Source organism: Maylandia zebra, linkage group LG23 (genome assembly GCF_041146795.1).
Source record: "Maylandia zebra isolate NMK-2024a linkage group LG23, Mzebra_GT3a, whole genome shotgun sequence".
Classification (NCBI taxonomy): domain Eukaryota; kingdom Metazoa; phylum Chordata; class Actinopteri; order Cichliformes; family Cichlidae; genus Maylandia; species Maylandia zebra.
The window spans coordinates 4916672-4933828 of record NC_135188.1 but is presented as its reverse complement, the minus strand read 5'-3'; the positions used below and the strand labels follow the sequence as shown (position 1 = coordinate 4933828).

The window sequence follows — 17157 nt, the reverse complement described above, 5'->3', positions numbered from 1 at the left end:
TGCACTGGCAATGTGTTTGTGATCACTGACATGCTGAAAATGAAATGTTTTCCAAGATTACTGGATGGTGGATCAAAATCTAAGTCGATCTATTGTGATGGAATAATTTGCTGCCCCAAACCATGACAGAGACTCCATCATATTTTCAGATGGATCTAGACACAAATTTCCAGCACCACACCAAATACCTGTTGTCACTAAAGTAAAGTAATTTGGCTCCCTGTTTCCCTTCCTTAAGTGAAACAACCCTTCAGACCATTTTGATGAGGCTTCAGTGATCAGTAGATGGATCAACCAAAACCGGTCTCACGACATGTCTTTCAGATGCTGTTAATCCAAAGTTGACAGCTTTTTAGGCCTGCCAGGTCTTCTTTTTTAGTTTTTAAAAAAATAAACTGCACACCGTGATCAGATATGTCGATTTGTCCACTTACATCTCGTTGGAACTCAGCTTGGTGGACCAGTAATATAATCAGCCAAAGAAAATGTAAATAGTCAGATACACAGACTTAAAATGAGTGAAAAAGCAGCCAATGTCTAAGAAAAGCTTAGACATTTTTAGATGAACCTTAGACAAAACTGAGAAAATTGCAATAAAATTTAAAATACGAGGGGTGCCTCAAGACACTTGCACAGACCTCTGCACATATTATATTTCCTGTATTCCTTGAATTACTTTTAAGTATTTCTTCCTCAGTTTTTCCTCAACTAACCTGCACAACCTTCAAAGCAGCTGTCTTTTCCTCTTAGATCTGTTTTAGCACAGCAAAGTGGGTAGTGTGCGGTGCAATTTTGCTTTGTATTAACCTTGAGAAATGGACAGCTCTTCCTATTTCTGAAGATTTCATCTCTCACTCAACAGTGTGGCCCTCTGCTGGTCCATCCAGGCACTGTTACAGTGCTCATTAGTTAAGTTGCACAGTATATTAAGTCATACTATATATTAGTTTAATCAAACCTTGAAAAAAATTGATTTGATTTGATTTGACTGTACTAACGTAGCTTTCTCACACTAATGAATAAAAAAAAGTACTCGAGACTGAATGATGAAATTTCAAATAAAGGAAAAAAAAAGGATGAAATGAAATGAAAATAATATGTATTTATACACCACATATTTTCCTCATCGCCACTATTTCAGGGTACATCAGTTACAGCAGCTACTGCAAATCCTCCAACACTTTCATCTCTTTGTGCCGACTCACAGGTGATAAGTATCCCATGCATGAGTGCTGTGCATCTCTCACATTTTTTTAAATTTAGAGTGGAACAGACTATAAGTTTGAGGTAAAGGCTCAAGGTAAAGAATTGATCATTTAAAAGAAAAAAGATCAAGTATTTAAGAATAAAATCACAGTCTCACAGTTGAAGTCTTCTTTTTTTGTTTCATGTGGAAAGTAAAGTCGACTGAGGTTTGGAAGACAGCATGGGGAAGATCGTGATGTGAAAAAAAGATGAATTGCTGGATGAAATGAATTTTAACACACTCAAAGTGAGAGACACTCAAACAGACATGCACAGATAAAAACATACTTAGACACGACCCCTCCCTGTGCATTTAGCATATCAGCAGAATAAACAGGATTCCTATAAACGGCAAAGGTGTTTTATTTAGATGAGGCTTCGAGATTTATGACTGCTTTCAGTGTTTCATGGAAATAACTTCACATTTAATGTCTGCTGCATAATCTGAACTCGGGATTCGGCTAACTCACCTTAAAATTCAGCTAGGTTTAAAAAGCTGCCAATCCTGTGACGGGTCATCCAATTAAATGCAGTGGTAATACGTAAATATCGGTGCTAATATTGGTGACTAGAGAGATTTTTACAGTGCCCCTAACAAGAAGCGTGTAAAAAAGCCATCTGATGTTCACCTCTGAGGTGTTTGGATGCAGCCATCGGGTGAAAGTGTCGTATTTTTTTATATTGCATTCTCATCAGGGGACTGTTTCTGACCTGAGATAGCTGCTAACGGCCCGTTGTCTCCACAGGTGAGCACGGCTCAGCTCTCTCGTTACTGGAAAGTCTATAATTCACGAGTGTTATTGCTTCCTGCAAAACCTTATTGCTGCTAGCCAGAGTACTCTACCAGTAGCACTAATCCCGAGTTATTTCACCTCATCAGCACAGACTGTAATGTGCATCTTCTCTATTTTATGCCCACACACACACAAAGACACTGCAGCAGAAAATTAACCTCTGAAATCAGTGGAAGCAAATGTTACACCAGGTCTCTCCTCAGCGCTGCCGCACTTAAGACACCAAATCACAATCGATGACTCCCTTCTCTACATCTGATTTTCACTCCTCACTGGCTGTCGAAGTTAGTCCCAATCTAAAAACACATTCTCGCGAAGCTGCAGTCAAATAAATATACAGTACCGCCACATACAATATACAGCAGGCCAACCAAATTACAAAGCAAGCCCAGGTTGCCTAGTAACAGTGTCTCCAGAAAGCTTTGTTGCAACTTGATTTGCATCCAAAAAAGATAGATGGATGCTCAAGGAATATATATATGCCATCATGTTTGCAAACACGTGCACACTCACTTCCTCACACATGAAAACGCACACCTACATGGGCGACACTCCTGAGACGATTCGGAGGCTGTTTTCTGCTTGACTCGGTATGCAAAACGAAAACACGGAGCCTTGCTTTAAAAACAACGAGCCTATCTAACATCTGGCATCATTTTAGAGTGCCAAGAAATATTGCCTCTTCAATTATTGGCACAGTAACACAGAGGGAATAAAGAAATATATCATTCGGTGTGAGATATTTGCCAAACGGACTAACTATTTGCTTTAAATAAGCTGGTGGGGATCTGTGGAGCTTGACAGCTGCACGGGCATATTGGAAGACATTTAACCTTCCTAACAGTTGACAGGATAAACGTTTGACAAGCTGAAAGTGACAACAGTGATGGAGAAAATAAAAGGGAGTGGATGAGAGTGTGTGCTTGTGTGCCCGGGCCTTGTGTGTTTTGTCCTGTATGTTTTTTTGCCTTTGTGAGAGTGCTCAGAGCAGCAGTGATTGGCGTGTCCTCTACGCTTGATTGATTTGAAAATATAGACAAGATGTCGCCCGTATGAAAGCTACCAATTTATAAGCCTTCATCTCAAAACTTCAGAGAGACGCCGGCGCCATCAAAATCAGAGCAGGAGTTTGTAGCTACCAATGGTTCAGAAGTAGAAAAGCCCTGGCAAGCAAAGTGACACCTCGCTAAAGGCTGCCTGCTAGCTCTATAAATCCTCTCCCTTTGTATTCTCCTCCTGCCTCTTTCTTTTTTGTCCCTTTCTCTCTGACTTTGTCTCTTTCTCTGTTTGTCATCCACTTTCTGCCTTTGTCTAATGTTTCAGTCTCTCTATTCCCCTTTGCTGCGCGTCCCTCTTTATTCCGTGAGGCTGTGATGAGACACCCTGGAAGTTAACTTGTCCCACAGCTCGCTCCGAAAGGAATGACCTTGATGTAGCTCGCGCGCAGTTCGAGTTTGTGGTGTTTTTCTCGCCGTGTGACTCTTTGCATATTCTTGTTTGTGTTTGAGTTTCTGTGTCTCTGTAATCACTGAATTGTAAAACTATGTGTGAGAGCCTTATCGTGCGCAGGGAGCTTCTCAATTTTTTCCCCCCCTCATTCCGTGCAGTGATAATTCTGTTTGGGAACTGTACCACGTCAAGAGATGGGCAGGGGAGAGGCACATGGAGGTACCATTTAGATAAAACAAATTGCCAGCTGCCGAGCAGGAGCAGTCACCTTTCAGATAAAAAAACCAAAGGGACTGCTGTGAGCAGCGGTGTGCATGTGCCCAAGATTTTGTGCATTTTCACATTTGTGTGTGACTGTGGTATCTAAAGGAGGTGTAGCTCCGTCCTTAGCCAGTAATCCAGGCTTTCCAGGCAGTCTTTTTCCATAACAAGTCACATAGCCATTTTCTCTGGCCTATAACTATAATGCTGTGATGGGACAAGCAGCAGTAATTAAAATCAATAGCCAGGACTTTTCCAGTCTCCGGCAAGGTCACGCGCTGCCCAGTAGAGAGAGAGCGAAGGAGAAACAGAAAGAAGTGGGATTGCATGAATGGGCAGAGCCAAATGGGGAAATATGTGGAGAGGTGAGGTGTCATCTTATTTTAATTAACCTGCACCTTGGAGGGCTGGCACTACTTTAATGCACTAGTGTGGGCACTAGGGGGTTGTACGAGTGTGCATGTGTCTGTCAGTGTGTCTAGTTTGTCCTTGCCAGCCATTACTTCGAGCCCATGTTACCACGCATGAATCAGGTTCCTTCGGGGGGTGGTGGTGGAGTAAAATAGTATATTTTTCTCCATGTTTTTTCAAGATTTACCATTTTCCTTTGTCCAGCTTTAAAGGCTGTAACATGACCCTGTGAGCCTGCTCCAGTAGGCAGAGTGGGTGTGGAGTAGCTAGCCACTAGCTGCATTTGTATTCTGCTGAGGACGCTGCATGCAGAGACATTTTCCTTTCGCCTCCTCTAAAGGAATAATCAGCCTTGCCTTTCACTCCCTTCTGCCTGAAAGAGGCTGAGTGATTTAGCTGGTTTTGTTTCAGTAGGTACCTGCAGGGACATCTTCAAGTGGTTGCATGTATGTGTGTTCACTGTAGCTTTCTGTGTAGGAACTTTGCCGAACCGGGTATATTAGGGGTTTGCACAAACATATGCATTTCTTGTTTGTCCTTCCTGCCCTCACTTTTCAGGCCTGAGTCAGAAAGAAAAGTCTTTTCTGTTAGAGTCAGCACAGAGCAGTCTGTCCTGTTTGTTGATTATCAGGTCCTGTTCCTATCGCAGCCCTGATAGCATCTCCATCTGATCTGTTGCCAGACTCGCTAGCTCACTAGCCAGCCCTGCCATCTCACAGCCGCTCCGCTGTTAGCCGCCACCCCTTCCTGTATATCGCCGTATCAGTCTCAGATCTGCCATCACCCTGCTCTCTCATCTTCTCCTTATCTCCTTATTCCACCTTTCTCCCTGCTCCCACTACCCCAAACCCACCAATCACTCATCGCCCTCATATTTTTCTTCTTTTTATCCTCCACTCTCAGAGCCTCTGCCAAAGCTCCTACGGCAGCACCGTTGTTCCCCATGCTTGGTCGTCTTTACAGAAACTGTCAAGGCAGAGTCAGTGAGTGACAGGACAAGACATGTGAGACTGGTACAAAGATGGAAAAAATGAAAGAGAAGAGAAGAAGAGGGAAACTTGCATGCTAAATTCTCCTCACCAAGTCTTAATAGTGAATACTAAACAAAAGAAAGAGAGGAAGACAAAGACAGACAGATGAAGAGCAGTAAAGGAAAACATGTTGAGTAGGCAGAGAAGTTTTGTGGACTGCAGCAGTGCTGTCCCGGACCCCATCGATCATCCTTAAGGTGCCAGGATCAGTCAGCTTTATTTAGCTCTAAGCCCAACATACACAGTGCACAAGCACAACACACAAACAACAGCACTTAGTATCACACGCGACGCCAAACGAGATGCTTACATGTTTCTAATGCCATTTTACTCTTCTAGCTTCTCACAAGCTCAAATCATAACTACAGACATAAAATATAAAAACCCGAAAACCATTGAAAAAAAAAAAAGATATATTACAATAAGGTCTTAGTCCTTTGTGGTCACAGAATGTCATTTTAATTACAGAGTTGGAACATGAGTTGGCCACATTTGAAAGTCACAGACATCATCTGTAGAAATTCTCAACTGACCCGACATCAAAATTAAGCTGTCTTGTTTTTGGCATATGTCATTTTTTCTTAATTTAGCAGGAGCGTCGGTGATGATTACCCTTCATTTTATACTCATGCTATAAAAGTGTCACTCAGGCTGATTATTGTTTTGAGTGAAATATCTTTATCTGCTGATTTTACCACAAATCTTTTTTTTGTTTGCCTGCACTGGTTGATGCAGAATCTGCTTATATTTGCCTCTTTTAAAATGCTACGTCAGGAATGCAGATTTAAAGCAAGTCTGAAAGAGAGACATAGTCGAATGTATCCAGTTAGTTTATAATTCATCAGTCTTTGTATTTATTTGCATTATATTGCTGGTGGCTTTTTATTGAATACCAAGTCTATGAGTTTTGTTACATTTTGTTATGTATGTAATTTTGCATTAAATCGCTGTGTTAACTAATTACCACAACCAGTTCTCTTTGTATTTTTTCACTGTTGGCTCTTAATTTTGTAGCTTCAATTATACAGTATCATGCAAAAGTCTTGCCACTCCCGTGTCTTCATATCTGCTGTGTGTTCTTAAATATTTGAGGAAAATTGACACGTGGGGAACAAAAGACAACGTGGCAGGCCTAAAAAAACATCCACAGGAGATAAAAAGGGTCTGAAAGTCACAGAAATAGGAAAGAAACCCAGCAAATAGAAAAAGAAATCAAGAAAAGTACCGTCAGATTTTGATCCACCGTGCAATGACATCTGGAAAGAGTCTGATTGGCAACGGCTTCATTTTTCAGCACAACTACTCCAAAGACACTGGCAGTGCAGTTAAAGCATACCTGGATAGAAAAACACACTGAACGGTCTCATACATGGATTGGCCTCCTGTTGTTTACAGTTCTCGTTAGACTCTGTTTCTGTCCTATATGCACGCATGTATGTTTCAATAAATTGCTGCACCTATTTCTTATTTTCCTAGAAAAATATAAAGATATGACTTTTGCACATTACTGTATATTATAAAATTCTAGAGTTTGCCATAAACAAAACAGAAAAGTAATGCATTTCCAAGCAGATAATTACCAGCTGATATCCTCCTCATTCCTTCAGTTGTGTTCCTCCTTACCAGCTGAACTCTATTTCTCTGGAAGAAGACACGATGGCACATTGATGCAATTTCTGCATTATGATTTCTAAGTGCTCTGTATCCATTACTATACATGTCTCTGTTTTCTTGGAAAAGTGCTTTGGTCTCAGTGCTCCTCATATTTTTGCTTGCGGTTGAAATTGTCCAACAAGTTTTAATATTAGTCAAAGATAACCTGACTAAATACAAAATTCATTTTTTTAAATTATGATTTCATTAATTAATAAAGAAAAGTTATCCAGATCTACTTCGTCCTGTGTTAAGTCATGAATTAACTATGATTAACCACCTTTAAAAAAAAGTTTCTCTGAACACACTGGCACTGGATTACTGGCAGACCTGTTAAATCAAGAAATAAAAGCCATTTTCCACCTGCGGAGAAAACTTGGAGCAGTGGTGAACCTTCCCAGGAGTGGCGGGCCGACCAAAATTACTCCAGGAACACGTCGACGACTCCCCCAAGAGTTCACAAAAGAGCCCAGAACAACATTAAAGAACTGCACTGTAAAATATGGTGGTGGTAGTTTGATGGTCTGGGACTGTTGTGCTGCCTTGGGACATGGAAGACTTGCTGTGGTAAATGGAACCATGAATTCTCCCGTCTACCAAAACATTCCGAAGGAGATGTTCGCCCATCGCTTCGTGATCTCAAGCTGAGGCGCACTTGGGTTCTGTAGCAGGTCAATGATCTAAAACACACCTGCAAGTCCACCTCTGAATGGCTTAAGAACGTGTGGCCTAGTCAAAGTCCTGACCTAAATCTGATTGACATGCTGTGGCATGACCTTAAAAATGCTGTAAATGCTCGAAAACCCTCTGATGTGGCTGAATTACAACAATTCTGCAAAGATGAGTGGGACAAAATTCCTCCACAATGCCATAAAAGACTGATTGCCAGTTATCGCAAATGCTTGATCGCAGCTGTTGCTGTTAAGGGTAGACCCTCAGTGATTCGGTTTAGGGAGGCAATACCCTTTCTCATGTAGGTTTGGTTTTTTTCCCACTTATTAATGAAACACACCTTCTTTTAGAAACGGCAGTTTTTGTTTACATGTGTTATCTATCTGATCTGAAACATTTAAGTGTGACAAACATTCAAAAAATAGGAAATCAGCACTGTAAATGACCTTTCTGATTTCTCTGTATTGGGTTTATCTTTTGTCGTTGCAGGCAAAGGCTTCCTGCCAAAAATGTGTACTACTACCGCTGCCCTGACCACCGACGCAACTATGTCATGTCTTTTGCTTTTTGCTTTGACCGAGAGGACGACGTGTATCAGTTTGCCTACTGCTACCCCTACACCTACTCGAGACTGCAGCATTACCTGGCCAGCTTGGAGCGCAGGAACCTGCCTTACCTGCAGAGGGAACAACTGGGACTCAGTGTGGTAAGAGTTAGGAGCTGGAAAGTGCCGTGAGCAGCTGGAGGACAAAGTGTGTGAGGGGTGCTTGTGGTTATGGCTTGAGCAGAGAAGTCGAGTAGTGGTGAAAATTAGAGATGGAAGGGTTATAAGGCATCTTTTTTATGTGTGTTCAGATTAAAGAGGTCCAGATTGGTAACTCGGGTGTGCCTGCCGGTCATAACTTCAGCCTCTTGTGTTATTATTAGGATTGTTGCACTCTGAGATGACAGACTGTAAGCCTCTGGGTGTGTGTGTGTAAATGGCTGTGTGTGTAATCAGCAGAGCTCTCACCTCAGCAGTAGCAGCTAGTGTATCATAGATGCTGCCTCAAGTCTTGTCTGCTCTTATCAAATAATTGTAGGAGAAAAACTCATTAGAAATGCTTGAGAGATTACGACTTTTTATTCTGTCCTCCAACATTTGTCAGGGAAAGCTTGCTGCAAGGGGTTACTATGAAAGTACAGGTATTTATAAGGAGCACCTGACCATGAAATGCAGAAAGGACTTTGAAAATTAGAAACCATGGCATGAAACAGCTGATAGTATGGTAAAAAAAAAAAAAAAAAAGCAGCAGTAATATCTCTATAAACTAAAGATCTCTTGACCTACAATGATAATAACAGTGTGAAACTGGGTGTTTCATATTCTGATTATGGTAACATTTGTGGTAAGATCCTTCTGTGTAATTCCAGCGTTGACTTGGTGAGGTTATTCGGTGTAAAAGCTTACACTGATGTCAAAGAGAAACTTGCTGCTTTGATGTACGACTGTCAGCAATAGTGGGAAATAGTGAGACACTTTTGGGCCGTCGTTTCAGGATATGATTAATGATTGAGTCGTGATGATTCTAAAATAGATGACATAAATCTAGTGGGTTTCTTTTAACAGACTGGCACGGTTTAATCAAGCATTTATAACTGCATATGGCTGACTAGCATCAACGTCAACATTTAGCTAATTAGCCTGTCATTACATAATACAAGTTAGCAAAGCAGCTGTTCTACTTATCCTATATTTATACTAGTGCTGTTTACACAACACAAAACTTTTTCTAAATAAAACACAATTAAATAGACGCACAGTTAACATTGTGTTAACACGGAGTCCCTGCAGTTTGCTGCTGTGATCTTTGCATTTCTTTCCCATGTCACATAACCCTCCTCGTATGTCTGTGTTTTCTTGCATTGTTACGTAGATGCTTCACTCTGCGTAGTCAGTATCTCTTTGGTCGGTTTGCAGCGGCTCTGGGTCAGGTTATCACAAGGCGGTACGCTCGAATCATCACACAACACCTTGTGATTGCAGCTCTAAATGGAGACCCATGTTTATAGCCCATTGCTGCCATGTCTAAATATAAGGACGTTTTTCATTGTTTGGAAAAAAAATTTTTTCCCCCAAACTGGAGTCTTTCCACTATTAAGAAGTACTTTAGGTGCCTAAAGTGATGCAAACATCAAGTGACATGGAAGGTAAACATGTAGTCATGTAAATAAGAAAATTTTTCTATGCAGTCCTTTGAAAAACTTACTGTTTCCGTATGAATTTAGAGGGTAAGTAGCAGCCCGGAGAAAACCTTTTCTCTCTAAAAGAAACACCACAAATTTTGGACAGGCAAGTAAACAAAAGTGGAAATACCTGGCTGTGTTGGATGAAAACCAAACACAAAACACCTCACACCAAGTGTCACACGGTGGTGGATGGGTTGTTGTGCTGCCACAGAACCTGGAGACCTTGGAGTCACTGATTCAACCATGAAATCTTCTTCTAATGTGAGGCCACTGTTACGGCTGAGAGGGCCAGGCTGTGGGTGTGGACTCAAATGCAGACACAGAGGGAGGCAAAACGGGCGTGAACACAGTGCTTTATTTACAGTGCCTAGTTAGGGGGTTGGGAAGCGCATCTGTAACCGGAAGGTCGCCGGTTCGATCCCCGGGCTCTCTGTCCTGGTCGTTGTGTCCTTGGGCAAGACACTTTACCCTACTGCCTACTGGTGTTGGCCAGAGGGGCCAACGGCGCGATATGGTAGCCTCGCCTCTGTCAGTCTGCCCCAGGGCAGCTGTGGCTACAACCGTAGCTTGCCTCCACCAGCGTGTGAATGCAAGAGTGAATGAATAGTGGTATTGTAAAGCGCTTTGGGTGCCTTGAAAAGCGCTATATAAATCCATTATTATTATTATTATTGTTAAATTACAGAGCAGGAAACTATGAATGCTATGAACTGTGGAAGCTATGAACTGAGAACTATGAGGCCAAACTATGAACATGAAACTCTGACTGAATGCTATGACTAGGTGCAAGATTTCATAGACGGATCCTGGGAATGGAAAAAGGGGCAGCGGCTTGGGTGGAGGTACACAGTCACTATAATGAGAAGAGACAGGCAGTCAGTGGCAGTCTAGTGAATCATAGCCGAAGGATTAGACTGTGGTGGTTAGGGCGTAGGTGTAGATACTGTAGGTTCAGTGAATGCTTAAATTGCATTGATTAGAATATACTGGACATTCAAAGCTAAGATTCAGCGCACTGTGTTAGAGGCTGGGATTTGATGAATTCATCATATATACAACCTTTGATCATCATTTATGTCCAGTTGAGAATGAATCTGTGCACTCACATATTAAATGAACTGAAATCAGTAGTGTGATCTCCAGTCTTGATATAATGAATGAGAGAACTGACAGCTGTTATTTTAATCAGCCTGTCTCAGTTGATTTAACTCTAAGTATCACAAAGTAATGTGGTAACATCTGGACTGACGAGTTTACTGTCAGCATTTTAATCGCTAGTTTAAAGGCTGTAGGCTGCAGCCATTGCTCTAACACTGTATAAATGTAACAGGCCTCAGTGCTGGTTCTAATAGTCTGAGCTGCTTCCAGCTTTATTTGTGAAGAGCACAGCAGCTTACAACACACGTAGCTAGCTCGTACAGCGGCGACGTAAAATGTTCATAAGCTAAGATGACCTTAAAATAACGGGGCTACGTGCGGTGATGCTAGCGTTAGCCATGTTAGCACGTTATCTTCAACAGGTGGTCAGACTGCGTAAACAGGCACTCAGTCAGAGGTTGCGCTGCAGGGTCCCTTCATTCTTCACATATCCGTGTCGAGCCGAGTGTAAATCCCGAGGCTGAACGGCCTTTGTACAAGCACACACGCTTCTTAGCAGGCCGAAGCTATGAGCTAGCAAAATCCAGGCAGACAACCTGTGTCTGTCCAACCAATCAGAGAGCTCCTTACATCCGGTGTGGCTAATTTGAATAGCAGCAGGATTTTTAAAATGAAGTTACAATTCAGCCTGTGCGTTTCACTGTTTTCGCTTCATTTTTAAGCGACTTGTTCTGCGAGCAAAACTGCAGGGAACAGAAAGAGGGCAGGCTTGGTAGATTTGGCTCACAGGATCAGTATTAGTATTCATAGTCATTGAGACGTTTTATGACCATATTTTTCTCTTTATGTTCTCCGGTCCTGGGTGGCAGACAGCCTAGCCCCGCCCTCTCATACCCTTTTTTCTCCTGCCATTACCTGCCCTTGTCTCTCACAGACACATATGCTACTCCACACATACAGGTCAGGGAGAAAGGGATGAGAAGGGATGAGGAGAGCTTTCTGGCTGCATCAAAGTTTAAAGACGGATTGCTGTAATTTCCAAGGCAGAGTCTATGGAAACGACAGGGACACCACAATAGCTTTAACCTTCTAATGGGTACAGTTATCTCATAAGGATGGAAATAAGAGCCAGGGCCATTTGCACTGGCATTCTTCTATCTTGCTGACTAATTTGTTTTATGTAATGTATTCCTCTGAATAAAATCTCTGCCATCCAGCCGGCACTGGGAGCGTCAGATACTGTACCAAAAAAGCAGAAAAATTGTAGTTGTCTTCTTTCTTTTCCTTCTTTTTTTTTTTTTTTTACCTCCAGCTCTTTTCATTATTAAGTGTTTACTGATTTATAAGACAGGTTGTTCTTCTTTTCTTTTCTTTTTTTAACCCAAATCAGGTTTCACTAAAGCAGAGTGATTTGAATTTAATGTGTAAATTACATTGAACCAGACAGAATGTATTCCAGTTGAGGTGCACTGGAAAAGACTATTTAATTAAGAGAGAAAGCGAGAGATTGAAATAGAGGGACAGAGACTGACAGAGAGATGTGGGATGAATGAAAAGGGCAAGCCTGGAGGATGTGAATATAACTTTGAGATACTCAGTTCTGAATTATTTTCACTTTCACCTAGTTTTTCGCCTGCTAATTAAGACCTTACAGTAATACTGGGATTCACCTAACTTTCCTTACTGCATATAATAGTGAATAGAAACTCCCTACACCTCCCGCGAGAAATTTCTTTACTGCACATCACCTGACATGATAAAAAAACAATCCTATCATCTTGTTTCTTTTTATCATCATTAAAAGCAAAAGAGAACGCGAACAGTTATTATCTTAACATTGGAGTCTGGAAAATCCCTTAAAGTCTCCCTAATCGACTTTAAACGGTAGATATTTACTACATGTATTTAGCTACATTGTAATAAAATATAATACAGCTTTGTTTTGGTTTTTTTGCAAGCATGTTTGTCAGAATCTCTTGTTTGTGCTTCCTTCCTACCGTATCTTACATATTAGCAAAGCCGTTCAATCTTGTTTTTTTCCATCTAAGAAATACTGATAAATGTGTTCATTTTTCAGCTTCTGAGACACCAAATCATCATATATGCTTTCATTTCCTCACGCATAGATTAAAGTATTGTATCACCTCACCAGCTGGAAGCTATCAGAAAATAACACTGACTTCAAACTGTACTAAAAAAGACAAACCCTGAGCAACAAATACACAACACGTTCAAGCTTTTATTTTGGCTACTTTATTATAGATTTAGCATGATTTCTGTCCTCTGACTCTTCTCTTCTCATATAATCTCTTACAAGAGATATCCTTTCTCACATGTTGCTCACAGCAGTAGAAATCTGTTTGATGTCCACCGATGCATTGCATCATGGATATTTTGTCCTCACCTCTTGAAACAGCTGCAAGCACTGCAAAGAAAAAACTTTTGCAAATCTCTGATTAGAGACCCTGTGTGTAAATAACAAAGGATGTCTCTGTTATCTCCAGTCACACAGTAGTAGGAAGCTGGCTGGTTACAGACCATTTAATGTCCAGCCACATTGGACATTTATGTTCTCAGATGATCCCCACAAAGCCCGAGTTTTGGGGCTGCAGTGCTTGTAAAAATGTCTCTCTAAAGGCCAGAACTTGGTTAGCTTAGCTTTGCTTAAAAGCTGACAATGGGAGGACATAAAATCCTTTACAAGCAAATGAAAGCTCACAATTGGATCTTTGCTAAATTTGTTTAACACCAAAGTGTAAAAGCAACAATCTTATGGTTCGTAATTGTTTATTGAGACCAAGCAAACAATTGAGACTCCAGAAAATTACTGCTAGACAAGAAATAGTGTTATACTTAAATCCATGTAAAGCAGCTAGGCTAAGCAAAGGCTTTATGCAGCATACTGTATTAACAACACGCACACCTTGATGTGATTTGGCGCTACGTAAATCGAACTTAATTGAATATTTAATGTACAGATATCACATTGGTCTTAATCTTTTCATCTCTCAGCAGGAAAGTCTATCACTATGTTCCCAAAATATCAAACTGCTATTTCCAAGCATATTTTGTATTTTTGTTAAAACATTTCTTTTAGGTTATTTAATATCAGTTGTATATATACATTGGTGTAAAGTTATCTGGAAGGGAAATTTGTCCACAAGCAAGCTTGAAGACAGGATTGTCAAGAAAAGTCAGGCTAAGAAGCCTCATAAGGATTGGTCTGAGCGTGGTGTAGGTCCACTGCGCACAGACGTCTTCAGGAAAGGGAATAATTTTGAATTTCAAGACATTCCCGAACAGGAGACAATGTCAGAGGTATCTTACCTGGACTAAGGAGAAAAAGCACCGGGCTGATGCTCAGCCTTCTAGTTAAAAGTAAAATTTGCATTTCATTCGAAAGTCCTAGAGTCTGGAGGAAGAGTGGAGAGGCACAGAAGCCAGCGTGTTTGATGTCCAGTGTGACGTTTCCACAGCCTGTGATGATTCAGAGTGCCATGTCATTTGCTGCTGTTGGCAGCGGCTGATCCTCTCTATTTTATCAATTCCAAATCCAAAGCTTTATGGAGATGCTCATTTCTTTTTCCAGCAGGACTTAGTGCCTGCCCACAATGCCAAAACTTGGACCAAATAGTTTGCTGACAATGTTCCTTCCGCCAATTCGCCTGACCTGAACCACCGGTCGAGAGGGAGCCGAGAGACAACCGACCCAATAATAGAGGCAAGCTAACGAATGCTATCAAAACGTCTTACCTGTATGACAAGCCTGCTACAGTGCACTGCATTCACTCAGTAATTTATCGTAAACGTCCCAGACAAATTCAGTACGCAAACTAACAACGTTTCTGTATTGTAAGTCATTTTGAGTCCCCAAAGCATCAAAACTAAAGCCACAAGTGCAATATTCCACTTCATGTATAATTAACTTTTTGATGAGATTCTAATTGTTTGAGAGCGGTATATATCAAGCATGTAGGTCTGTGTGTATAAACTGATTCATTGATTATTTGCTCAAAGTGAATTTCCCAGCATTCATTCAACACTCATGCCCTTTAAAGCCTCTACACAGACATCCATAAAAACACACACACAAAGACAAATACCAGAAGAATTTATTTTACTCCCTAGAGGAGAGGGTTTTGGATTCTTCCCATTCCTTCTCTGTCGGGCTCACGGCCCTGCATCTGCTCCTCTGGTTCTTGTCTGTCTGAGCTTTTCCTTTTGTCGACCGTCCTGACAGCATGTGAGTAAAACTCTCTCTCTTTCTCCCCCTGAGGCATCTATGTCCACGGAGACACAGAGGAAGAGACAACATGCTATTGACCTTCTACTAAAAAGCCTCTTTGAAAAGATGCCTACCATCTCCTCATTTTTTTACAGTCTTCAGGTGTCCCCCAGCCATGCTGAATTGATGGCACCTTATTTGCCCACCTTGGGTGTTTTTCTTCTTATCTCATCAGTAAGCGGTGTCTGCCCAGGAGTTGCAGAGGCAGCGTTTTCAGGTTTTTCTTGTATTGGGAGGGCAGAGCTATGACACTGTTAGTCACCTCTGACACAGCACAGCCTCCGCCTGTAGACCAGATGGGAAGAAAGTGTAAAAGAGCAACCTCGGGGTGGGAGGGGGAGAAGAGGCCGCTGACCAACATAAAGCCTCCGTGCGACTTACCAGGCCTGTCCTTGCTCACTGTTACACTGTGATTCAGCTCACATACACACATCAAGTGAAACTATTGATCTGAGAATCACAGTCCAGAGATGTCACATCCACTCAGTTCCATTTTTCTTTTTTAAATCTCACAAATCAAAGCGAGATTATGATTGATCACCTGTGCTGTGTTGATGAAAAGCTGTGGTCACTGTCAGCTGCAGTGACTTAACATTACTTAGACTGTTGTGATTGAATTTTAGACCTAATCCTGTCTGCTATCAGTGTTCAGGTACCATGTCTGGGTGTCTGCTTGGTGGGAGTGGAGTCTCACAGAGCTTTTTTCTTCTTTTTTTTTCTCATCCCCCTGCATCTGGAGCATGAGGAGTGGAGTGGAGTGGGCAGTGCAGCTATATCTGCCTGGCTGCCTCCCTCTCTCTCTCCTTATCTCTGTGTTTGTACACCGTGTGCCAAGATCCAATCAATAGCCACTCCAGCTGTGGAGAGAAGAGAAGGTCAGCAGCCACACCGGAGGAGCCGGGTTAGGCAAACTGATGGAAACACAGGAAGCAAACCACGGGCTTGGCATCATAGACTGCCACTGTGCTGATAAGAGCTCCTATTACATGGACATTTCATAATTACGTTGTGTATTTCACAAGTGATCTCGACTTCCTGTTTTAAACCTGCAGAATCTGTATTAGAAAACAATAATAAAGATATATTATGAGTAATAACTGAGCCATCAGACACAGCAGGAGCTGCACTTGTGTCTTCACTACTGAACATAGTGATTGGCGTTCATATTTTTCCAGCGAGGCTTTTTCCACACATCATACATTGTCATCAACTAATAGAACAGCACCATTGTGACAGAGTGCCAGTTTTAATTACAGTAACTAATTCATGCCAACTTTCTGTGAAAGCAGGCTCTGATATCTGAGTTCTTGACACTGGAGCTATTCTGTGAATGGCTCTGTGATTGGGTTGTAATGAAGAGAGCCCTCAAACAAGTGACTGTCTCGTTCAAAGGCCAGCCCCTGAATAGCCAATCAGGACTTCATCAGCATGATGTGGTGAGGTGAGGTGATGCAGTTTCAGTGGTTAAAGTCCAGGCTGTCTTTGTTTTGAAAGCCATCACGACACAAATAGATTTGACCATATATTAGTATGCGAGCGACACATTCTGCCGCATTCATCACGCTGTCGTTATTTTTCCCTTCTCGTTACAGTACCTACAAGTCAGACAGATGGGTCGAGAGGCAATCGGAAATATTAGCTATATTTCCCCCCAAAAATACATTTGTGGTTAGCATATATTCAAAACAGACACGAGCACTTCACCAGCCAAGCAAGCTGGCGCCACTCGAGTAAGTAAACTGCTTTTCCCCGAGCTGAGAGGTAAACAGCACAAGATAACAGACTTTTTTCCCTTTAGTGGCAGACTGTTCATGAATGCATTAGCTGTGGCCTTAACATCAAACAGGAGAAAAATTTATTTTAAAGAGGAAAATGCAAACGCGAAGGACGAGGCGTACACTTCTATCAGCGGGTGGAAATTTAATTTTCCCTATACTTTTTTCTCCCTCCACTAAGTTCTGATGAAGTCTTTCTTTTGTTTTTCTTTTTTCTTTCCCTGCCGTTAACTTTACAGGTCCTCGCGTTACCT

General features: G+C 41.6%; 1 protein-coding gene across 2 annotated transcripts in view; it reads left to right on the top strand.

Annotated features, from left to right (window-relative positions):
* Nucleotides 1-17157, top strand: part of agbl4 (AGBL carboxypeptidase 4) — a 350713-nt gene that overhangs the window by 191642 nt on the left and 141914 nt on the right. For both annotated transcript variants that reach the window (XM_076879895.1, XM_076879894.1), the window contains one exon: nucleotides 8006-8222. In XM_076879895.1, the coding sequence (XP_076736010.1) occupies nucleotides 8006-8222 (217 nt within the window). The remainder of the gene's footprint in view (nucleotides 1-8005; nucleotides 8223-17157) is intronic.